Source organism: Balaenoptera physalus (genome assembly GCF_965194825.1).
Source record: "Balaenoptera physalus genome assembly, chromosome: 5".
In the NCBI taxonomy this organism is placed as follows: Eukaryota; Metazoa; Chordata; class Mammalia; order Artiodactyla; family Balaenopteridae; genus Balaenoptera; species Balaenoptera physalus.
Window position 1 is genome coordinate 147,506,864 of NC_138884.1, and position 25,130 is coordinate 147,531,993.

Consider the following 25,130-nt stretch of genomic DNA (forward strand, 5'->3'; position numbering starts at 1 on the left):
TCAATAAAGACAGACAAGCAACCCCACAGAAAATAAGCTGCGGAGGGAACAGCAAATTCACAGAAACACAAATGGCCCGGAAGCTAGAAAAATACCCTCGGGTGCCCGAGAAGGCAGATGAAAGCAGGGAGGTGTTCTTTTCCCATCAGCTGGCAAATATGAAAAGACTGACAGTGCCCCGTGTTGGGCAGGGAGCAGACGGGGACAAGGAACTCTGGTGCCCTTTTGGTAAAGGTGTGAACTGGGTCCGCCTCCAGGGAGAGCAGGTCGGCAGACGATATTCCCATTTAACTTTCTGCTTCCGGGAATATCTGTAACTTCCACTCACCGGTCTATTTGCACATGGGTGCAAAGCCGAACGTGCGAGAATTCTCATCCCCGCTGGATGCGCTCTGGCTGTGCTAAAAATCTGAAAGCACATGGGACCAACGGGCCCTGTGCACCCCTCCGAGCGGGGAGCAGGTCACACAGCAGCCTCTCACCAAAAATGCTCAGCCCGAATCCCATCACTAAGAAACAGACCCAACCAGATGGGGAACGATCCACAAGGCAACAGGTCTGGACTCTTTAAGTGTCAATGGCATGAAAGAAAAACAAACGAAAACAGGTGGGAAGAACATTCAAGAATAAAGGAGACTAAGGACAAAGAGACATGCTAACCAATTGTGGCGTGTGACCCTAGACTGACTCCTGAAGAAGAAAAGGTAGACAAACGTCTGTAAAGGAGCCCTGGGGGCGGGGAAATGGGACCGGGAACTTTCTGTGGGTGATATTTGGGTACAGGCATGTGCTAAAGCCTAGGTGTGATGACGCAACTCACTTTCAAATGGTTCAGAAAAGAGATAGAGAGATGGAGAGAGAAAGCAAAATGTAGCAAAATGTTAATAACTGATGCATCTAGATGAAAGTATTACAAGGTGTTCATTGTACTGGCTTTTCCCCCCAACTTTTCTCTATGCTTAAAACTTTTCAAAAGAAAGAGTTGGGGGAGAAACTGATGAAGAAGACAAAGAATTCCCCCAGAAACAGCACAGACCATGACCCGCTAACTTTACCCTCACGGATCCTGGAAAAAACCTGCAGCAACAGAGACAGACCCGGGGCTCAGAACACCTGGCTCTGTGGCTGAGGAAACCGTCTTCTCTCCTGGCCCTCAGTTTCCCCACCTGTAGCCAGAGTTGGCAAATGCACGGCTTGCACACACACAACCCCACTGCCCGTATCCGTGGCAGACATAGATAGTCAATCAACTATTCTTTGTGTCCGTGTGATTTGGTCCCCATCCTGTGAGCTCCTAAGGGTGGGATGGAGCTGATGCATCTCGCCTGGCCCATCCCAGGGCAAGGAGGAGAGTGGATCCACTCAGTATCTGATGAACGAGCAAATAGCCGAGAGAATGGGTGAATGCACATAGGCGACTGGACACTCCATGGGAAAGGTGATGGCGTGGGTTCTGAGTGTGGAAAACCCTCCACCCAGTGCCCCGACACCTCGCCTAGAGGCTGGCATGGCAGGAAGTCCTTTCACCTTGCTGGCCTCACTTTACACATCTACACCGGGGACACAAGGAGTACCCACTTCACTGGATGGTGGGGAAGGACCAGCGAAGTCCCACATGTTAAGGGCTCTGGCCTGGTCTGCTTGTGGCATGACCACAGGACCACCTGCCACAGCGCTGCTGCTGGGACCATGAAAACCCAAACTGTGTATTTGCATACCCATTATTATTCCCAACGGCCGAAGGTGGGAGCAGCCCGAGTGTCCACAGTCCGATGGATGGATGGACAAACAAAAGTTGGCCTGTTCATACAACGGAACATTATTCAGCTTAAAGAGGAAGGAAATTCTGACGCAGGTTACAACACAGATGAACCTTGAGGATGTTATGCTCATTGAAATAGGCCAGTCACAAAAGGACAAATATTATATGTTTCCACTTTTATGAGGTCCCTAGAGTCATCAAACTCATAGAGACAGAAAGAAGAAGTGGGGTTGCCAGGAGCTGGGGGAGGGGGTGGGGGATTGGTGTTTAATGGGGACAGAGTTTCAGTTTTGCAAGATGAAAAGAGTTCAGGAAATGATGGTGCTGATGGTGGCACAGGATGAATGTATTTAATGCCACAGAACTGTATACTTAACAATGCTTAAGATGGTAAATTTTATGTTGTATTTATTTTACCACAAGTTAATTGGCCCAGTGTCCAGGTCAGCGAAAACTCCAAAGCAGTAAGGTGTTGGCGGTCGGGGGGTCGGGGAGGTCTGGCTGAGCCAAGGGAGGAAGGGGCTTCACCCACTGACCCCGTCGGGTCTGCTTTATGGGTCAGGGGACCATCACGCACCAGCATCTCTGCATCACCTGACAACGGGGTAGGTTAAGGGGAGTTACAACTATACCCCTCTGAGTCACATCCACAGACTAAGGGAAGTAGAGGAAGGAAGGTACAGGACATTTTCTCATCAACGTGGCTAAATTTATCCCTCGCTGCCTGGGGCAGTGTCTTGCACTGTGGCCTTGGGTCCAGCTGCAACTTTCCCCAGCATGGCCGTGTTCCCGCTCAGGCCTCGGGGACAAGGCTGCCTTGCTGGACAGAGACGCTTCCCGGGTCCTGGGAGCTGTGGCCCTGGGACCCTCACCCTGACACAGGAGAGGGACAGGGTCAGGGAGCCAGCGGGACATCCACCCGCAGGGCAGATGCTAGAGGACTGCGGGGAGGGGCAGGGAAGAAAGGCGCCCCAGGAGGGGACCAGCCTGGGCAAAGATGTGGGAATGGGGAGGGGGTGGCCCACTTGGGGAACCTCCAAGAGCCCAGCCTGGCCGCCGGGCACAGTGAGCACGCGGGATTGCGGGGACGCTCTTCAGCCACCCCGAGTCCAGCCGGGGCAAGGTGGGCTCAGAGGCCCACCAGACGAGGCCCCGCCCTCAAAGCACCCCTCGCCAATGGTAAAGTCCACCAGGAAAACGGCACCATGGCATCTCAAGAAATGAAGCAGACACCTCTTGACCCAGCAATCCCACTCTGGGACGTGCCCCAAGGAAATGAAAGCAGGGACTTGAATAGATATTGCTCACTTGTGTTCACAGTGGCATCATTCCCAACAGTCAAGAGGTGGGAGCAACCCACGTGTCCACGGAAGGATGGATGGATCAACAAAATATGGTCCATTCACACAATGGAATATTATTCAGCCTTGAAAAGGATGGAAATTCTGACACCTGCTGCAACATGGACGAACCTTGAGGACATTAGGCTCAGTGAAATGAGCCAGTCACAAAAGGATAAGCACTGCATGATTGACTGCACTTCTATGAGGACCCAAGAGTTGCCATGTCCACAGAGGCAGAAAGCAGAACGGTGGGCACCAGGGGTCGGGGGGCGGGAAGGTTGATGAGGAGTTACTTAATGGGGACAGAGCTGGTTGGGGAAGATGCAAAAATTTCTGGAGATGGATGGTGGTGAAGGTTTCACAACAATGTGAATGTACTTAGTACCACTAACTGCACACTTAAAAACAGTTAAAGTGGCATAGTTTATATTACGTATACTTTACCACAATAGAAAAAGTTTTTTGAATGCAAAGAACACTCCGCACTTAGTGACGGAAAGAGAACGTGGCCAAACCACAGAAAACCCACTCAACGGAATCACACGCAGCTGCTAATAAGCGTGCTGTAGGACCGTATGTCCTGCGTGAGGGAAGCTTGCCGGGTGGGGTCCCGAGGTGGGGTCCACGCAGACGGGAGAGCCGGCCACGGGCCTCCCCAGAGTCACACACTGTTTCCTCTTCAATCGTCCGCTCTTGCAAAAACAAACACCCGTCTTGTTTATTGTACAATTAATGATAATAAAGCAGACTCTGAAAAACTCAAGTGAGCGTGACACCCCTAGAAGAGGTCAGGGCCCCCCTTTAAGGTCCCTGGTGGCAGAGGGTGGCACCCAGATATGTGTGGAAGGAAGGCAAGAGCCAGCTGTTTCCAAAGAGAGATGCCCATGGTCCGGCTTGCCAGTTTGGAGGGTCAGGGCAGCGCAGTGGCAGCTGAGAAGAAGTTTGGAGGACCAGTAGAGTCTGAATCAATGCCAAGGAGGCCTGGGTGTGCGAGCAGGGTCTTTTTAAGGCTCTTTTCTCATTAAAACCAACGGCAATGCCTGCTTCCCTGCGGACACACCTTCTGCAAGGTCATGACACCTGACCTCCAGCTCTCGCTGTCTGCACACCCCGTTCTCCTGTGATCCATCGCTGGGTGGTGGGGAGAGCCTGGGACCGACAGACAGCCCTGAGCTCGAATTACAGCTTTGCCCCGTTCTGGCTGTGTGACCTCAGCCGCCCCTTCCCCCCAACCCCTAGAGCCCTAAGGATTTCTGAGGATTCTGGGGAAACTCTAATGAGGTCACAAACATTTGAGCGCTCAGAGAAGTAATGGCCCAAGCGAACGTGAGCTGTAATCTTATGGATTATAAGACCTAGAAAGGAACTTCCCTGGTGGCGCAGTGGTTAAGAATCCGCCTGCCAATGCAGGGGTCACGGGTGTGAGCCCTGGTCCGGGAAGATCCCACATGCCGTGGAGCAACTAAGCCCGTGCGCCACAACTACTGAGACTGTGCTCTAGAGCCCGCGAGCCACAACTACTGAGCCCACGTGCCACAGCTACTGAAGCCCGCGCACCTAGAGCCCGTGCTCTGCAACAAGAGAAGCCACCGCAATGAGAAGCCCGCACACCGCAAGGAAGAGTAGCCCCCGCTCGCTGCAACTAGAGAAAGCCCGCGTGCAGCAACGAAGACCCAACACAGCCAAAAATAAAAATAAATAAAAATAAAAAAAGACCTAGAAAGACCCACAAGTCTGGGCCCCAGACGTGGCTGGCACTGAATTACCAGCCCCTCCCCCTTCTGGGCAGGACCACGGCCACGCGTGGCCTCGTTCAGAGCCTGCTGTGCAATTCATCTTCCTGCAGCTCGCAGGCACCCAGGGAAATGGCCTTTGCCAAATATTAACAGGATTCGGGTCTATTTGCTCCAGCAGAGCCGAGGAATCGCTATCTGAATATTTCTGCTTCCACAGATGAGGGGAGGGTGGGTGAGACTGTGTTTAGTGTTCCAAGCAGACCTGTACACAGGTTTGAGCACAGCTGATCCACAAGTGAAGGCGATTCAGAGCCCTAAGTAAAAGCACGATTGTGACAAGGCGCTGGCTTGCCAGGCGGGGTCCAGGGATCCACTGTGAAATTTCTTCCGTCCGTGTGCTTGGGGCCAAGCCCCCCAGACTTCCCAAGCAGTAGCCTGTGTGTCGAGTGGGTCCGTCACACTGGACAGAGAATGGATGACTGTCTGGGCACGAGCTCTGTTCCCCGGCTCCGAGCAGGAGGCGATAAAACACCCCGAGTGCTGGTGCAGGGGAGGTGCTGCTGGACAAGGCTGTCCTGATGCTGCCCAGGTGGCCGGTGACAGTCCCTCCTGACCTCGAGCCACAGATCCCAGCCGCTAGCGCCATTCCTCTCCAAACTGCTGTGGCCCCGAGCGTCAGGAGGTGTCGTGGGAAATAAAAGGTTCTATTCCTGGTGTAACCCCTTTCCCAGAACTGGGACAGTGGGTCCCGAGCCCCCTCTCTGCGTCTCTGGGTCTCACCAGTCTATACGGCACTGAAGCCCACCGCTGTGACCCACCACTCCCAGGCCCGCCTCCCTGGCCAGACGGTACTTCCAGGGAGCGCTGCCTGGCATCACCCAGCGGGGACCGGGCAGGGACCCCAGCCTCCAGGGTAAGCACACAGCCGTTCGCGCGGCTCCCACCTCAGATGCGGTGGGCACAGGTGCCCGTCACCCAGGGTCACGGGTCGCCCTCCTCATCCCAGACCTGAAGAGCTACCGGGTTTAATAAGATGTGCTAAAGCCTCAGAAGAGGCCACTTGTGCCCCAAGCCGTCTGCTACTCTTGAATGAAATGATGCACAGGGCTGTGTCTGGGCTGCAAGGGCTCGTGGGGTCAGCTGTCAAGCACTGGGTCGTGGGCATCCCTGATGCTGGGCAGGGAGGGGGCCCAGGCTTCCTAAACAGGAGCCGCGCCTCCACCTGGACCCCCAGTGCTGTCCCTGCACGGCTGGAGAAAGGTGCCGCTTCCCTCTGCCGTCCCCCTGCCCCCGGAGAACAGGGCCACCATTCCTAATCAAGCTGCCAGGCCCCTCGTCCTCTGAGAGGAAGTGGGCTGGGCATGGCCCTCGATGAGCCCCAGGTCTGGGGGAGGACAAGCGGCCAAGGAAGACAGCTGAGTGGGGCACCCGTGTCCCCTCTGCTGGTCCCATCTCCCCTCCCATCCATAGTGACAAACAGTGTGGCCTCCCTGCACACCTGGCCACACCTGCGCTGGGGCCTTTACTCCCTCCCTTCACAGCTAGACGTGTTGAGAGGGCTTGACACCCCCATCCCCGCCCTGGCTCTGCCCAGAATCACGGGGGACGGGCAGGGGGGACGTGGTGCAGCTCTAGCAGACACCCAGGAGCCTGAATTCAGCAGAGACATGGTCCCACGCTCCCATGCTCCCTCCCTCTCTCTCCTCTCTGGATGCGGTGACTCCTCGGTCCCTGCGGCCACGTCATCACTGAGGGCTTCCTGCAAGCGAGGTGCCGTGCAAGGTACCTTGAGAGGTGACATAGTGCCTGAGAGGCAGATGGGCTGTGGGCCCCTGCCATGGGCCCAGTACCTTACCCAGGGCCTATCCTGGGGCAGAGGCGTGAATGAAGCTCCTCAAACACTCCCTCTACTCACACCTCTGCATGTCCTGCAGGATGCCCTTCTCCTACTGCTTTGTCTGGCTAACTCCTACTTAGTGGGATGTCACCTCCTTCAGGAAGCCTGCCAGGATTTCTCTCTCACAGCAGTTCCTTACCTGCCTCCTCTCTGTCCCCACAGCCTCCCCAGAGACGTGCTTTCTCATGGTGTGTTTTCCTCACGTGCTGTCTGCCTTTCTCATTAGGCTGGGAGCTCCTGTAGTGAAGAACTCCATCAAAGCCACCTCCAGCGCCTGGCCAAGGGATCCATACACTCAAGTGAAACCACCCGCTCTGCCCACCCCCCAGCCCGGGGATGCTGGGTTGACTCGTTGCCTGTCCATGAGACCCAGGGACGGGGGGAGGGTCTCCTGTGAAAGGGGTGTCCTTCCCGGTGTCAGTCACCCTGGGGAGGGGCAGGCCCTCACAGAGGAAACAGGAACTTTGTTGGGGAGGATTCAGGGAGCCATCCCTCCCTGCAGACTGCTTTCAGGGGGTTCCCAGGAGGTGCCACGGCTAGGAAGCAGTCTGAGGCCCGGCTCTCCCACCGTCAGCCCCAAATCCAGAGCAAAGCCCTGTTGAGGTCTCCTGCGGGGCTGCAGGGGTGCCCTGGGAGTGAGGGGAAGGGGGGCGGCAAAGCTCAGAGCAGGGCATCAATGGGCAAGCAGCCCCCGTGCCTGGGGGACGGGGGGCAGGAATGTCCTGAAGGCCCAATTTCCAGCAAGATGTCCTGCCCAAGGTGCCAATCTTGGAGGCTTTGGGTCATACTTTAAGTGAAAAGAGGGAAAGTTTCTCTGTAAGTCTCTTTCAGAGGCTGCCCCCCCCCACTGCCCCCTCCCAGGTGACGACATCCCTGTGCCATCACGCCCCAATCCAGCCAGAGGAGCAGGAGCCCACCCTCTCTGCAACGTGAGGCGTGGAGGCACCCAAAGCCCGGCTCATACTGAGCCGAGAGCAAGCTGACCTACATTTAACGCAGATTACGAGGGAGGGGAGACACAGCTCAGCAGAAGCCCAGGGTCTGGAGGGGCTGCCTGGGTCCACAGGCCGGCTCTCCCACCGCCAGCTGGGTACTCGGGGCGGGTTTCTCGAGGTCACCTGGCCTCCGTGTCCCCACCTGTAAAATGGGCAGTCACGGAAACCAGCCCCGCAGCGTCGGGAGGACTCTATTACTCGTTACTATTATTGTTGTTGCCATTCTCTTCCACCTGCGAGGCCTGAGCCCTCGGAAAAGCATAACGATGCTTCTGGTCTCTCAGAAGACCCAGTGGGGAGACGCACGCACGCAGAGGAGGCCGCCCTGGGGCTGCTCCCAGAGCGGGGCACCTCCTCCCTTGCCAGCCGTTGACCTTGGGTTGACCTTGGGGGGGTCTTGCCTCCTGTCTTTGTCTGCCTGCCCTCATCTGTAAATTGGGAGCAAGAATCCTCGCCCCACAGGGATCTGTGGCATTCAAGATGGAGCCTGGACGACCTCTCTACCGGGCCTGGCGTTACTAGATGCTCCATCAACGGCAGACATTGAACTTTATTAGACAAATCAATTACTCCCTTGAGCTCTGCTCCGCGGCCGGGTGGGTGTTGGGGTGCCCGAGGTTGCCAGCACACACCCAGGATATATTTAGCTCTCTGCTGGAGCCCTGCCGGGGCTGGGCATTCCCGCAGAGGACGCCGAATTTCAGACCAGCTCCCAGCTCCTCATCGGCCACCGAGAAATTTGCCCCAGAGCAAAACAGTAGACTAAATTATCCCAAGAGTACACACACACACACACACACACACACACACACACAAATTCCTGTATCATGTCAGTGCCACTCAAAGGCCTCGTTCCGCAGTGAAAGTCCACCTCCCAAAATAGAGGACGCCGTCCTATCCCTGGGGCAGGAGTCGGCTGGTGCCAGCAGGTCAGACAGCTGCTCTCCAATCAAGCCTCTTGAGACCCATACCGAGCACAATCCTGTCCCCCTCACATCCTTAAAACGAAGAAGCAAGGAAATAAAACAGCCAAGCATCAAGGAAAAAGGCAGAGTTGCCCGTAACTCTTGCATTTCGATGTATTTTCTTCCGGTGCATTTTGTCTGCATGTTTTGCAGATGACGCGGTGTGTAATCTATATTCTTCATTTATCACCAGTATGGACACATGCACTGTACTCCTCCTTCACAATCATTTTAATGGTTACATAATACTCCATCTTTTATCACCAGTTCCAAGTTTGCTCTAGGGTATTGGATCCCCAGTACCCTAGCAGGGCACCGGCGGGGTCAAAGCCATGTTCATAATGACACTGAGATGGGGAATTCCCTGGAGGCCCAGTGGTTAGGACTCGGCACTTTCACTGCCAGGGCCCAGGTTCAATCCCTGGTCAGGGAACTAAGATCCCACAAGCCTCACGGCGCAGGCAAATATAAAAAAGATTAAGATGTTATTTTCTTCCGTCGCTCCCACTCCCTCCTGAGTGTACAATGGAGTTTTCTGGAAGCCCCGTGACATATGACATCACAACTGATAGAAAACAGGCCGGACAGGAGCTCCAGCAGACGTCTATTAAGCCAGACATTAATGAGATTTGCAAAACGGTAAAGCAATGCCACTCTGTTCCCTGAAAATACTCCTACATTAACATACAAAGGGCTATTATTCTTATTCCATGAATTAAGCCTATTTAAAAATTCTCCATTTTAAGGTCTAATACAGTAAATATCAATAAATACAATGCATTCAACCAAAAGCTCTTTGGGGTCCCCAATAATTTTGAGTGAAGGGGTCCTAAGCCCTCAAAGTTGGAGAACAGCTGCTACGGATGGACGGACGATGATTAACTGGCCCAGCATCTGTGGCTGGACATTCACCCTGCAGAGTACGTGACCCCTTCAGCGAACGACTTTTTATGCACAAATCATATCAGCCGCCTTCCTCTACCAAAGGGCATGAACATATTTAAGGCTCAATGCATCTCGCCTAACTGCTCCTTAGAGACTATGCACACTGATGGTCAGTCGTCCCTGACGGCATCTAGCTCAGGGGGTCGGGGGATGTGTACAATTAGCTGACTTAACAGTAACAATTTTTAACTTACGACGGGTCTTTCCTCTAACCCTCAGCTATTCTAGAGACCCGCACAGGAAGGAAAAAGGGTTTCAGTCCCAGAAACAGAACGTTTGAGAAGCTGCCTGGGGTATGCTGAATAATGCCTCCCCCAGATATATCCATGTCCTAATCCCTAGGACCTGTGGATGTGACCTTACATGGTTAAAAATCGTGGGGTTGGTCTTTGCAGATGTGATACAGTTAAGGACCTTGAGATGGGAGATTATCCTGAATTATCTGGGCGGGCCCTAAACGCAGTCACAAGCATCCTCAGAGAGGCAGAGGGAGATCTGACCACACACACGGATGGGAGGGGAGGGATCTGAAGATGCTGGCATCGAGGTCGGGGCGAGGCGGCCGCAAGCCAAGGAGCGCTGGCAGCTGGGAGAGACGGGGAGCGGATTCCTCCCAGAACCTCTGGAGGAAGCGCAGCCCTGCCGACACCTTGACTTCAGCCCAGTGACGTGGATTTTGGACCTCGGGGCTCCAGAACTGTGAGAGAATAAGCTTCTGTTGTTTTCAGCCCCGAGGTTTACGGTGCTGCATTCCAGCAGCCCCCCTCCTACTGGACGCCCCAGTGACGGAGGCTGAGCCCTCCTTCGCCAGCCCCATTCCCTCACCAACAGCGTGAGCTGTCAGAAAACCTCGCCGCGGGCTGCAGAGTGCCTCCCAAAGGGGCTGGCTCACTTAGGGGCTCGGCGTGTGTGCTGCTGCCAGCTATTTTCATTCCTCGTAGCTCCTTCAAAGGCTGGGGGCTGGCTGCTCCGTTGTGCCCCAGTGAGCTGCTCTCAGAGAAGGAATCTGGGGTGTCAGGTCAGGAGATGGGTGCCAGTGGAGGAAAGGACGGGTCAGCCGTGGCAGGGGCAGAATAAAGCTCTCACGTGGCAGCTCCGGGCCTCGCAGGGCTGCAGAGGGGCCCAGCCTGGCCAGAGGGGAGAGGACGAGTCGGCGGGATGAGAGGGCTGGAAGGGAAGAGCAGTCACAGCAACGCTGAGGTCTGGCGGGGTCGGGAGGGCGGGGAGACCTGCGCAAGGATTCCAGAGGCGGCCCTGGGGGGCACTGGCAGGGCCACCCCTCACCCTCAGCACACAGACCTGCTCTGCACCCCACGCTCAATGCTGCACCCCACGCCCGTCCCACACCCGTCCCAGGCAGCCCCGGAGGCACCTGGCTGGACGCCGGGCTTCTGCACATGTATCACGTTTCCTGATTTCCGCGGCACGTCGGAGGTGTGTTCAAGGGAACCGACGCTTGAAACCCTGCACTCCACAACTACCCTCCAAGCGCCTGGCAGGCGAGGCCGGTCTCAGAGCCGGAGGAGAGCAACACGATGAGGAACACCGGCGAGTGGGGTGTCACAGAGGGCCTGGGGGGCCCCGAGGCAAAGCGGGCGCGGTCAGAGCAGCAGCAGGAATTCTCAGGGCTGCGGGCGTTGGCCGTGTCGAGGCCCTGGGCCCACCGCTGGGCTCACACCCACTCACCCATCCTGACGCCCTCCCCTCACTGCCCAGCCCGGCCCCTCCCGTGCGGCTGGCTCACTCCAGCCACACGGGACGGTCTGCTGACCCTTCGCCACCTCCCTGCCTACCTGGGTCCCACTCCCGTGTGAGCGCACGGGTCTCACACAGCCTCACCCCCCCTGGGTCCCCGCATGCCGGGGGCATCAGACTGCGCCCTCTCCAGCGGGGGAGACTGGGCCACCTGAGCTGGCAGAGAGTGTGGCCGCAGAACCGGCAGGTGTGGACGATTCTAAGCTCCAGGGGTCAGGCGTTCACTCGGGGAACGGGAGCGGGAAGCCGACCGGGGGCCGGGAGGGTGATTTCACCAGGAGGCCGTGCGGGTTTTGGACCAAGCAACCTGCCAGGCTAGAATCCTGGCTGTCAGGTTACCGGACCCACCCCTGCTGTCAAGCCTCAGTTGCCTTACCGGTAAACTGCAAACAACCAGGAGTAACATTCAGAATATTTACGAGGGTTCCTGACGCCCCACTCAGCAGGGGTGCAGCCACGCGGCCTGCGCCTGGCGCGTCCTGAGCCCGGCAGGGGATCCCACGCCCCGGGCGTAAGGCCGCAGCCTGGATCGGCCAGTTCTCCGTGCTGTCTCCTCCTAGGCCCCCCCAGGTGCTCATTAAAGCCCTTGGAGGCAGAGGCAGCCTGAGTAGGAAGAGGCCCGGCTGCGTGTGACACCACAGCACAGCACATAGCTCCGGAACAACCTTCAGCTGGCAAAACGGGGCCGCCCGCCTTCCTTGGCTCGTGGCGCCTTCCCGCGTCTTCAAAGCCAGCAGGGCCGCGTCTTCTCTCCTCTCTGACCTCTGCTTCTGCCACCACAGCCCCTCTTCTCTGACCCTCCTGCCCCCTGCTCCTCGGTGGCATGGACCCCACCGCATCACCTCACCCCCACTGCAAGCTCTCTAACTTAATCACATCCTCGAGGTCCCTTCTGCCATGTAGGTGACACACCCACCGGGTCTGGGGATGAGGACACGGACATCTTTGGGGGGCCGTTATTCAGTCTGAGATGAGGCAACTCAGAGAGGGGCAGTGTCTAGCCCCAGGTCACACAGCAGGCAGGACCAGGCACAAGTCCTCGGCAGGAGCCCCTGGCTCCGCCTGCTGCCCACGGTCCTGATGAGGGAGGATCCTAAAGGAGTGGAGGAAAGGGTCCTGGACGTTTTGGGTTCCGGGGGAAGCGTGGGAGACGGAGGAGGAGGAGGAATTCCAGGATTGGGGGTGGGGAGATGGGAGAAGGTGGCAGCAGTGTTTGGGGATAAGTAGCAAGGACAGTGCTCTGCGCACAGTAGGTGCTCAATAAACCGAGTGAACGAGCATTCCAGAATAGCTGTGAGCCCTCAAGAGGCGGCTGATGGCTGGGAACAGAGGTGGCCCCGACCAGACTGAGGCTGGACCATATCGGGGCCCGTGGGGGCCTCTGTGGGCGCTGCGGCTGCACAGCACTGCCTCTAGGCTCCCCTAGAGGTGACAATTGGGACCGGAGCCCAGGTGTTCTGACCCCAAAGCCACCTAGGCATCAAGACCACCTGCCTTGTTGCTTAGAAATCTTCAGCCAAGGCAACATGGTGCATGAAACCCCCCAGTACATCATTTTGCAACAGGACCTGTTTAACATGGGTCTGGCTCCCCACTAGCCCAGCAGCCTCCCCGAGGGCAGGAGGCGCCCGCAGGGCTTGCCGCTGGCTGAGTCAAAGGCAAAGCGAGCATCACAGAACTCAAAGCACACCTTCCACCCACCCCAGGCCATCCTGCGGACATGGACTCAGATGTTCTCCTGGCTTGGGTATCAGTCAGACATCCACAGATGGCGCTTCCCTGGCAGGCTGTGGAGAAACCCCCGTACGCTGGGAGCCTCGCGTAAAGGGCAAAGTGCTTCCTGCCGTGAAACTGTCAGATGAGGGCTACGTGGCACAGAAGGGTGATGGGAGACCTCCTGGCTCACATGGCGTGTTTCCCTGAAACGATGGCTGAGCCTCAAACCCAGACGATCTCTCTGGGGCAGTGGGGGAACAGGGTTGTCAGAAGAAAGCCAGTCACACCCCTGAGGATGGCAGTGGTCCCTGTTTTTACAGACAGGCACACTGAGGCCCAGAGAGGGAAGTCGGCTCGCCCGAGGTCACACAGAGGTCCGGCAGGTGGGGCTGAGAGTCCAAGGAACTCAGGCACTGATGGGGCTGGTTGACGCTGGAGGGCTGAGCTGGGGCTGGAGAGGCCTGGGACGGCCCTGAATGCTGCCTTCCAGCTCCGGAAGGCCACAAGGACCCAGCAGAGGGAAGAACTGGGGCCAGGGGGCAAGGTTACAGGGGGGCATGTGGACTTGACCTGGTGAAACTCTCTCACGGTCCAAGCTGTCCATCCCCAGGTGGATGCCTGGGGCCACGCCATGACCCCAGACAGCAGCCCCCGCTGGAGGGAAAGAGCACACACTTGGGGGCAGACAGAGCAGGGCTGGGTCTGGCTCTGCCTTCCTGGCTATGCAGGCAGGCGCCACACCTGGAAACGGGAATACGCTTCTCGGCTCAGGGGAGGAGATGGGTTGTAACCACCACTCACACTAGAAAAGCATCATCGTGATGCCCTCAGTGGGTCAAGCCTTACCCATCCTAACCTCAGCCACATGTTACAAAGTTACCATTGTAACCAGCTAATACATGCAAGGGGACAGACAGACAGACAGCGCCCACCCAGTCAGGCAGAAAAGGGTTCAAATGCAGCTCTGTCATTTGTAAATGTCACGAAGTGATGCCTTGCACCTGATGGGCCCTCCCGGGCGTCCGTTTCCCCATCTGTAGGTGGGGACACTCCAGCGGCCCTGAGAAGGATCCCAGGAGCATCTGGTCCCGGCATGGGCCCCAAGGGAGTACCCCACAAGCCGAGGCTGTGTGACACTGAAGTAGGGTGCTGCCCGACACCCTAGAGACCTTGGCAATGGAAACATCCCTGAGTAAACAAAGACGCAGCGCTCAGGTTGCTCTGCCTCGTGTCCTAGCGGCCCGAGGCCGCAGCCGGCGGGTTGGGCACACATCTGACCGGTCCCCACAGCAGCTCGCGAGACCACGCGATCATCATCAAGAAATACAAGCTGCCGTCTCAACACCACCCAAGTTTTCCTGTTGCAACTATTTCAACTGGTTTCCAGGCTCCTCCACGTGCCAGGCACTCAGCACCCTCGGCCCCCACGGGGACCCCAGAAGAGGCGGCAACAGAAGCTCAGAGAGGTCTGACGACCCTGTGCTGGCAGGCGGCAGAGCTGGGATCTGAGCCCAAGGAAGCGCCCGTGTCTGTGCAGAGCCGGGGCTCTGGGGTCAGGCATCCGGCGAGCAGCTCAGCGTCTCGGCAGCTGGCCTGGCCTTGAGGCCCCGCGGCCGGAGAGACCCGTCCAGAGGCTGGACCCCTCCCCGCCCGCTCCCTTCACCACCAGACTTGCTGATTGCCTCTCGCCAGCTCACAGCTCTCCCACAGTGCAGACGATGCTCAGGACGGTCCGGGTGTCTGACAGGCGACTTCTCCAGAGTGAGGGTCACACTCCCTTTTCTGGGACAGTAAGACTGGACTTTCCAAGAGTTCACCAAAGTCAGGGCTTGGGTCTAGAGACTATGCCATGTACCCCCAAACTACCTCACGGACGGAAACCATAAAGAATCGAAGGGTCTCGGGTGGCGGGTTAGGAAGTGACCCCGGACGTGAGGGACCAACAGCTCGGAGATCAGAATGCCCAGGCTGGGTTAAAGAGCGTCCCGTTGGTTCCTGGGCAACGGCCATCCTTTTCAGATGCCGTTTCGGATGAGTTTCTGGGTCAGGATGATTTGTCTTTGGCCACACCTAATTCAGATGGAGTCACACATGGAAAGTGGGCACCAGTGGCGTTACCTGTGCTGAGATCCACATGCTGTCATCTGGGAGACCTCCATCCGAGCAAAGGACAGCGGCCCCTGCGGATGGAATCCTCCGACCTCTCACCAAGTCACAGACTCCGGAAGCAGCACGCGCCGGCCTTAGACCTGGAAGCAACGCCCTCTTGTCTCAGTTGTTTCTCATTGCAAAAGAAAGGCGCACACGATGAAGAAAACTGGGGAAAGTGACGGGCAGTATAAAGATGCAGAGAGGGGAGCACTGGCTCTTTTGCCACCTCCAGCAGAGGACGACGCCGTGGACGTCTTTACCGACTTCCTTCTAGGCTGCTCTCCTCCACTGTCTTGTAAAGTTGAAGTCATATGAGATATACAATTTTGTCCTCAGCTGTTTTCTAAATTAAGCTTTTCTTAAGCACGTTCTCCTAACATGAAAAACTCCTGTCATACAGTTAACTAGAATGTTCCCGCCACCCCCAGAGGACAGGTTTCAGGTGGCTATAGATGCTGTTTTGTTCTCATCCACGGCTGAGCCCCGGGCCCGGAGCAGTGCAGGGCACATAGCAGGCGTTTAGTAAACATCTGTCGACTGGATGAACAATCGATCGCATGGCTAGTATCGCATCGCTCCCCTCCACATGTAGCTGGTTTCTAACTTTCTGCTGCTGTTAGGGACGCCGTGGTGAATGTCTGTGGTGACAGCAGAGCCCACACTTGGATTAGAAATGTGTCTCTCTGCTCCAAATGCCGGGGCTGAGCCAACCAGAGCAGGGGACCGGGTCTCAGGCTGTCTGTCACACACCCTGCTGGCCCCCGGATGGCTGCCTTTCCTTCCCCAGCCCTCGGTTTCCCCTCTGTGTGGGTAGGTGGGTTTGGACTGCAGCATCCCCCAGGCCCCTTCCAGCTCCGTGAGCCTAACACAGCAGCCACAGGAACAGAAGAGGGCTGAGCGGCCACCCAGCTCTCCACCTGGCCCTGCACTCCTGTTTTGCGACTGCATCCTCCCCCAAATCCATAATCCAAGATGACTGGTGTCCTTATAAAAAAAATAAAGACACAGATACACACAGAGGGAAGATCACGTGAGGACACAGCGAGGGACGGCCATTTGCAAGACAAGGACAGAGGCCTCAGAAGAAACCAATCCTGCCCACACCTTGATCTCAGACTTCCAGCCTCCAGAAGTGTGAGAAGATAAATTTCTGCTGTTTAAGCCGCACGGTCTGTGGTTACTTTGTTATGGCGGCCCTGGAAGACTAACACAATCCCCCACGAACCTCTGACCACCTGGGGAAATCCTACCCGCCAGGCCTGCAGCTGCCCGGGGAGGACATGCAGGCTCCAAGAGAGCATGGACCCGACGGTGGCAGAGCTGGCACCGGGGCCCCTCGCAGCTCAGGTTCTTTCCTCTGCCCCGCCTTGCCCTGCCGTGACCACCTGGGCTGTGACGTTAGGAAGCCACCGCGAGACTCACCATCATCTCCTGGGTCCCACCAAGTGTGGGCCAGCATTGCACACAGAGCCAAAGGCGTTCCCTGCACACAGTGGGGAAACCGAGGCAGGGGTAATAGTACATTAAGCACAGCTAGTACACCCCACTTGGATGCACGCTTATCTGATGCAGAATGCCAGCTCCTTCTACCTCACCATGGTGCTACTTAAACAATTTCCCTGACCACTCGAAATGATCGTGCAACAAAGCACGTAGGCAACTGCATGCGCCCTTGATGCCAATGCCAGAGCCATCTCAAAGGCGCTCTGGGTAATCGGACTGAAGGAAGATATGCCTGCAGCCCCGATGGCATAAAGGAAAGGGGAGCCTCCCACCCGGGGTGCTTGTACAGGTCGCCTCAGAGTCTGACCATCGGCTCGCCTGGGCAGCTGGAGACTGGACCACGTGACCCCAGCCACACCTACTGGCGCCGAGCTCCGGGGGTGATGACAGCCTTCCCTGGGGAGGGCCGTCAGGGGACCTGACCTTGTTGATGATGGAAGCCCCTGACCCGCCAGATGTGCACAGTGGCCGGACGTTAGAGCCCAAGAGCCCTGCACAAGGGACCACCATCTGCTCTCCCTAACCACGGCTGTGGGTGAAAACCACTGCAGTGCAAATCATCAGCTGGGCCATGAGCGACAGGTCGAGGGGAGAGCATGCCCACTGCCAGTTCCGAAGGGCTCGATTAACTCAGCGAGGCTGAGGTTTACTGACCCTTACAAGCTACCGCGGGAGGACCTACTGCATGGGGGGTTTCCCACTCGTACCTTATCCCGTCCAGGGAAGAAGCAATACTGCTTTTACACATCAGGAAGCCAAGCTCCAGAAGGGGCCACGATCTGTCCAAGACTAGCAGGTGGGCACTATGATTCAAACCCCAGTCTCCTTGTTCTTTCCGCCCATGATCCCCCAGGGCCCTGGTGCCCACATACCCCTTCTCCCAGGACAACCACACACGAGGAGGGGGAAAGGCCAGTGCGCCTTCCGGAGCGCCCCCTGACTACAGGAGAGGCCGGAGGTATCAATTACGGTCGTGGAAAGCCTAAAATTCCCCTGTGTGCACCCTGCCATTACCCCCACCTGCCATTAGATAAATGCGTCCGGAGGTTCTGTGAAGTCTTGGGGTGCCCTGCTCCCCAGACACCTCCAGAGAACAGATTGGCCATTTCAGAAATCCTCTTCTAGAGAATTCTGCCTCCTAGGGCCTGCCGCTTGCTCCCCGCCACTTTCCCAATTCCCACCGCCCATGTGGTCCCTCCTTCCTCACCTAGGAGGGGGAGGGAACTGTTTCCCCCTGGGAAGGGGTGGTCCCTGGAAGCACACCCCCCAAGCAGAGAACACACAGTAAGTGCTCGCTAAATGCACACTCCCTCCCCAGTCCTATTTGCCCCCCCTGGGGAAACAGCTGTCCCCACTGTTTTGTGCACCATGGCCAGGGGCCATACTGCAGTCTGTGGCCGGACAGGCTCAGGGGAGAGCACAGGCGTCCAGAAGCACCAGGTTCGAAACCTGGCCCAGCTGCATGAGCTGAACAAGTGACTCAAGTCTGCTGAGTCTTGGTCGCACCCTTAAAAATGGGGTGACGGCCCCTCCCTGCCAGGGAATGTAGGCAGAAGCCCTCAGCCCAGTGGCGAGCCCCAGAAGGCTCTCGAAAAGGGGCTCTGGTCACTCCAGACACTCTCCAGGAGCCAAGGCCCCCGGCTCTAGGCCTCAGTTTCCCCAAGCGCACTAGGCGCGGCTGGCTTGTGGCGACGTGGGATTTTCCAGCGCCGCACAGAGGCTGTCAGACCCGGTGGGTGCGGCGCCAGCGCCAGCAGTGGGGATACGCAGTGGTGAGGGGCCGGAGAGAGGACGCGCGCACATCCGGGCGGGTCGCACACACCTGCGGGCTCCGCGCCCCCAAGTTTGCCCCGGGCCAGCCCAGGGCGCCGGGCGTCGGCCTGACGCCCCCCGACCCAGGCGCTGCTGGAGCCGCACAAGGGCGGCGGCCCCTGCCGCAAAGGCCCCATGTCACCACACCTCTCCGTGGCAGGGTCTACATTGGCCCCGCGCCCCTCGCCGGACCCTGGCCGCCTCCTGAAGCCTGTGGTGACCCCGGACGCCAGGGAGAAGCAAAGGAGTGGCGCCTTCCAGACAGCCCAGCGCAGTCACCCCGGCGCCGCGCCGGCAAAGGGTCCCCAGTCCGCGCTGCCAAGCTCACCGCCTGGGGCGCAGGGACAGGGGGCTGCGCGCTGGACCCTCGGGACTGCAAGACCCTGGAGCAAAAGTTGGCTGGAGCAGACCCCCAGTCTGCAGGTGCAGCCACCCCAGCCCTCGCGGCGCCGCGACCCAGCTCGGGGACGCGCGGGTCCCTCGGTCCCCACACTCACCTGCGCTCATCTCAGCGGCAGCTCGGAGTCGGGTCGTCTGGGCTCTGCGTCAGCCGACGCTTCTGCCCGCAGGTGCCGCGCCTCCCGGCGCTAAGGGCCGCCCGCCCGCCTGCCCGCTTGTCCGCGCCCGCCCGCCCGCAGCGCCGCCGCAGCCCCTCGGCGCGTCCGCTCCGCCCCGCCCCGCCCCGCCCCGCCCCGCCCCGCCCCGCCCCGCCCCACAGGCCCCGCCCGCAGGCCCCCGCCCCTTTCCGCGGCCCCGCCCCCCCCGCTCTGCGGGCGGGGCGCACCCTGGGAAGTGTAGGCGCCGCGCCCCCGCCGCTCCACCTTCACGCCCAGACCGCCGCAGGGACGGACTACAGTCCCGGCAGGCTGCGCGGCCCGCTCATGCGCAGGCGGGCGACGCCGCTGCGGCCTCCCGCAGTCGCTCGTGGGGCTCTGCGGAGTTGTTCCTCGGGCCCGGCTGGCGGCCTGGCTGGCGACGGCTTTCAAAATCCCGCGAGTGGCGAGGTGGGCGGCCGAGTGAGAAGCAAGCTTGGTGCAGCTCTTGTTGAGTCGTGCAGCTGCAGAGGGTCAACTCCTTCCTTCCCCAGTCCGCAGAGGGAGACTGAGGCGGGGGCCGCGGGCGGCAGGACTCGCCCACCCGCCCCGGCGAGGCTTGCGCTCCCGACTCTAGGTCTAGGGCTCGGCGGCGGCCCGGTGGCCTGCCCCAGGCTCCCGGAGCTCCGCACCGCCTGGCGCCTTGGTCTGGCTCGGGTGGCGCAGTCTGCAGTCCCGAGCCCCCACCCCCAACCCCCGAGTGGCCGACTGTCCTCTGTGATGTCAGGTGCCCAGCCCAGGGCGTGGGTCCGGCTACAGGAGAGTGAAGGCCCCGGGGTGGGAGCACGTGGACCCCACTGAGTGTCTGGTACTGATGGAAGAGGTCTGCGGGGGTGCGGAGGGCCTGGACCCGAGGAGCGTTCAGGAGGCTGACTCCCCGGACCTGGCACCGAGGGGGGAGGGGGGCTGGCCACAGAAGATGTGGTCTCTGAACGCAACTCTAAGGCAGAAGCAGATATGCTTCCCTGGCCCCCAGCAGCATCCATGTACCCCGAAGAGGGGCCAGGAGCAGAGAGGCCCGAGGACAGCGGCTCCAGGGGAGACCCGAAGCCCTGCAGAGCCAGCCATGGGCAAGGCCGGTCGCACAAATCCCCATGTACCCTAGAAACCCAGAAGTCCTGGCTGGGTTGCCGTCCTGCAGCTTTCCAGTTCCAATGCCTGTCCCCTGGAGCCTTTTGCCCAGAACACAAGTGGATGTGATGACGGAAGGAGACTAGGAGGGGCAGGTGCCCTGTTCTCTACCCAGCTCTGCTCTCAGCAGTGCAGCCCTGAGCGAGTCCCTTTCCCCTCTGTGGGCATCAGGGCCCCATCCATGAAGTGGCTGAGTGAAGGATCCACCACGGCTGAGAGCATTAAATTCAGGTGGTTACTCCTGGCTAGAGCAGAGGCAGGCCACTAGGGGTGGGGGGGCCCGGGCGTCTGACCGCCTGGTGGGGAGCCTGGCTTCTCCTCGGTGTGCGTCGCTAGACTGTTAGCAGTCTCTGCCTCTCAGGATACTTCTGGGATCCCACGAGCTAATGCGTGCTGTGCCCCAGCAGGAGTTGAGATCAATAAATGTCTTTGATGTTATCAGGCTGTTGTTATTATTCTTCTCAGTGCCTTTCATAGGGCCTGGCACAGAGTGGACACTCCACGGGTACCTGTTGTCTAAAGGAAGAGAAGGATGGAGGGAAGGAGAGAGGGTGCTGACCCCCAGCAGCGGGCACCTCTGGGTCATCACCCTGGGCAGCAGCCCATCCAACATTGGTGCACCCCTGCCTCCATTCGCCCTCTTCAGGAAGCTCTCCATCAAGTTCCCCACAGAAAGGTGTGGTCGGGCACTTGCTCCCAAGTCCCCATCAGTCAGAGGGTGGGTGTGGCTGGCCTGGCTCTCAGCTGATCCCAGACCTCAGCCTGCCAGACGGCCACCCAGACCTCCCCATGGAGCCGGCCCCACTTCTCTGCGCAGGTACCTCCAAGTGGGGCAGGGACTGGGGAGTCACAGCAGTTCTCAACTCCTTGAGGAAGGACCTCGGGGTCACATGGTTCCATTCTTCACAAGGGCAGAAACTGAAGCCCAAGGAAGTCCTGCCAGAGTCGCCCAGCAAGTTGGCAAGCAGGGACTTGACCTAGGTGTCCTGTAGCCAAGCCTCTGCCCTGGCTCAGCTGGTTCTCCCACAAGGGAACTCCAAGCGGGCCAGGCCTGCTGCACGGGGCCCGCAGAGACTGGTTGGTTTGGGTAGACCAAACCAGGTTTCGGTTGTCATCCGCGGTGCTGTGAACCAGCTGTGACCTCGGGCGACTTGCTTGCCCTCTCTGTGCCTCAGCTTCCTTAGCCTTCAAACCACAGTGCCTGCCTGCTAGGTTTGTTGGGAGGATCCCATGGGTAGTGTGACTAAAACACTTCAAAGCTCAAGAAGTCAGGGCTCAGTGAATGATAGTTATTATATTTACTGTCATTGAAGCAGACCAGAGAGCAGTATGCGCCATCACCAGCCCTTAAAGACTGCTGTCTTTTCTCACCTGTCTTCCATCCATCCATCCACCCACCATGTATTCAACACCTTTAGTGAACTGGGCACCGTTCTAATGAAGAAAACAGGCGAAAAGTTATATCACGAGTCACATGATTCATTGGAGAAAGTGCCACTACCTGATTTTTTTTTTTTTTTTGGCTGCCTTGGGTCTTCGTTGCTGCACGCAGGCTTTCTCTCTAGTTGTGGCGAGCGGGGGCTACTCTTCATTGCGGTGCACGGGCTTCTCATTGCGGTGGCTTCTCTTGTTGCGGAGCACGGGCTCTAGGGCCCGAGGGCTTCAGTAGTTGTGGCACACGGGCTTAGTTGCTCTGCGGCATGTGGGATCTTCCCAGACCAGGGACCGAACCCGTGTCCCCTGCATTGGCAGGTGGATTCTTAACTACTGTACCACCAAGGAAGTCCCACCACCTGCTTTTCAAGCAGGCCTTGAGGGAAGGGGTGTCAGAGGCCTTCCTTGACACAAGGAGGTCCTAGACAGGCTAACGGTCAAACCGAGACCCTTTCAACGTTTGTCCAGTGCGTTCAGATATTAGAGGAACAGCTGGGCCTTGCCGAGTACAGATGCAGCGGGAGGAGCCATGAGGCAGCGGGAGCTTCCCTGGACTGCGCCCCCCGCCCACCCCGCCCCTGCCGGGCTCACACCTCCTGCAGACAGAAGGGACACAGAGTAGGGGCTACGCCTGCTCCTTGGGGCCCCTCCCCCTTCAAGCGCTTATTAAACGTTCCCCCTGGGGGAGTTCCCAGCTCATGTCACAGGGGCCCCTTCCAGCCCCTGGCAGGTGGGTGCCCCAGGCAGTGGCCCTCTGGCCCTCTACCCGCTCCTGCCGCCTTTGCCCCATCATTCCTGCCTAAGGACTCACAGCTCTCATTTGGTTTCATCCTCCCCACGACCTTTGAAGGAGGGCCATGGTCTTCTACCCTACAGGCTTGGAGAGCAGATGCGACCAGGCCAGGCTTCACTCAGGGAAAGCACAGAAGGAGCTGAGCTTTCCAAGACATCTGTGGACTAGGTCCCCTGGCCGGAGCCTCCAGCAGTAGCACCGGCCCACGTTCCTCCTGGGATGGATCTCAGGGCACTCAGCCTGCCGCCTCTGGGGCTCTCATGGTCACCTTTGGAATGAGGAAGCCCTTAGAAGCGGGCACTTCCACTCTCCCCTGCTCTGTGGCCTGGTGCCCTCCTTGTCTGAACCTGGAGGACACTGGTGTAATTGGGGCTGGGATGTGGGAGCCCTGGGTCATAAAGGGGGGGGCGTGCCCAGTGCCAGCAGGCAGGTGCCAGGCAGCACAGGGGGCCAGGAGCAGATGGGAAGAGCCCAGGTAGGACCCTGGAGAAAACACGGGGAGCTCCACCGCCTCCTCTAAATTTCCTACCACTTCTTATGGGATGTGGACTGTTCTGGTGATGGAGGCTGTGGAATATGGTGGGGGCAGCCTCAGACCCCTGGCCCCAGCTGGTTCCAAGGTCAAGCTTCCTACACCAAACGCTGCTCTCTTGTGGGCACCAGGCTATAATTTGGAGGTTCCATTCCTGGTAACCCAGAGGTGATCCTAAAACACAAAAATAATAAATGCAGATGTGTTCCTTTCCAAGCATCTGTTAACTACATAAAACACCCTGCTCAGCTAAAAAAACACAGCCATTCCTGGTGTACCTTTGGGGAATATTTTTCCTGCATGGGCTGTGCAGGGTGACGGTTTTCAAGAAATGAGTCCAGTGACCTGTGGGTAAAGACCTTTTCTTTTTGTGACAAATGCCCACCCCCTACCCCACCACTGCTTTGAGGGCCTGCAAATCGTTTCAAAATTAGGGTATTTGTCCTGCAAATGTTTATTGCCCTTTTGTGGAGCCTGAAGGTCTTGGGAAATGAAGGATGCTGAGTGGTGGGGTGGGCCCAGGGCAGGCTGGAGCAGACCCCGTTGCTGACCAGCACAGTCTGGGGGGCAGTGGGGATTTATGTTGGGTTTCTTGAGGCCAGCCCAGGAGGGGCTGGGAGGGAGAGGGGCCAGAGGGCTTCTTAAATGGGGCAGAAGAGCCTGGGTGGAGGGGTTTTGTCTAACCCCAGCGGGCCCGGCCTCATGCTCAGGTAGAGGGAACCAAGGTTAAGTATAAAACTGCAGCTGAGGGACTTCCCTGGAGGTCCAGTGGTTAGGACTCCAGGCCTTCACTGCTGAGGGCCCGGGTTTGATCTCTGGTTGGGGAACTAAGATCCTACAAGCTGTGCAGTGCGACCCAAAAAGAACGAAAGAAAGAAAAAAAAAAAAAACCTGCAGCTGAGGAGGATGTCCAGGGCCAAGCCAGGTGAGGCAAGCAGTCAGGACTAGGGAGGGCTGTGATGCCCTGGGACCACTCTGTGCCAGAGAACCCTCCATCCTCATCCTCATCCTCACACCCATTTAACAGATGGAGAAATCGAGGCTTTAGCTTGCCCAAATGCAAACTATTCCCCAGTGGAAGAGCTGGGGCGCACGCCCAGGCCCTTCCGAAGAGCGAGCCTGTGGGCTTCGGCACACGCCCCTCCTGGATCTGTCGGGCCTCCAAGGGGCGTTGTGGAGGCCAAGTGACAACGCTGAGGGGCGTGAGCTGAGGGTGAGGTGCTTGGTCCACAGGGACCTGCCCCACTGGATCCAAACCATGACAGGCTCTCTGCCCCCTGCGCTGGGGGATGCCCCATCCTCACCTGACAGCTCAGCTTCACTCACTGGACTCCACTGGAGAGTCCCTGCTTGGAGAAGACCCCCTGAACCCCCAGCTAAACCAGGGGCCACCTCTGCTCCCCGAGGCCTTGACTGTCCCTGCCAGGTCACTCTATGCTCTTGTCATTTATTTCCTGACTCCCTCACCAGACATCAGACCACCCAAGCAGGGCTATGTTGGGCTTATCAAGGGGTCTTCAGAACATCTCAGGGTCTCCAGTGCATCCCGGGGTCTCCAGCATGCAGGAGAGGAGCCACTGAACTCCAGGGTCAGCGTGCACCCCACGGACATTCCCTTTGCTGCCTCTCACCCAGCACAGCAAAAGGAAAGATGTAAGACTTCCTGAGCCCCTTCCCGACATTCCTGACCTTGCCCTGGGTCTGCTGAGGCTTCCCACAAATTGCTTCTCCACAGGGAGAGTACGGTGTGGCTGGGCTCACCTGGGGCCTGGTGTAGAAAGGTGTCACCCTGGAAACCCAGCTGCGCAGACATCCTGCAAGTGGGAGGCCCTTGGCCCACAGAAAAGCCACATCCAGAGGCCTTGAATAACCCAGGGAACCTCCAGGCCTTCTCTCGCCCAAGCCGCGGGTTTCTCTGTCCTTTCTTCACCTCCAAATACAGCCCAGAAATTGATTCACTTAACAGCCAAATGGAGAAACAAATGAAATATGATTTCATTGTGGGATCTTTCCAGCCACTCAATAATTTAAAACCAGGCCACATGAAACCAGGAGTAAAAATAACAT

At 58.1% G+C, this 25,130-nt stretch overlaps 1 protein-coding gene across 28 annotated transcripts in view; it reads right to left on the reverse strand.

Annotated features, from left to right (window-relative positions):
* ABLIM2 (actin binding LIM protein family member 2) overlaps positions 1-19,235 on the reverse strand; it is a 150,498-nt gene extending 131,263 nt beyond the window's left edge. For 24 of the 28 annotated variants that reach the window (XR_014264435.1, XR_014264436.1, XR_014264438.1 and 21 more), the window contains exon 1: positions 19,078-19,234. Coding sequence is in view for 2 of the 28 variants with exons in the window: in XM_082464365.1 (XP_082320491.1) it covers positions 19,078-19,087 (10 nt within the window). In the remaining 26 variants the exon portion in view is untranslated. Of the gene's footprint in view, positions 1-19,077 lie in introns of all 28 variants that reach the window. The other 4 variants (XR_014264457.1, XR_014264458.1, XR_014264459.1 and 1 more) reach the window with 2 other exon arrangements.
* Between the last annotated feature and the right edge of the window lie 5,895 nt (positions 19,236-25,130).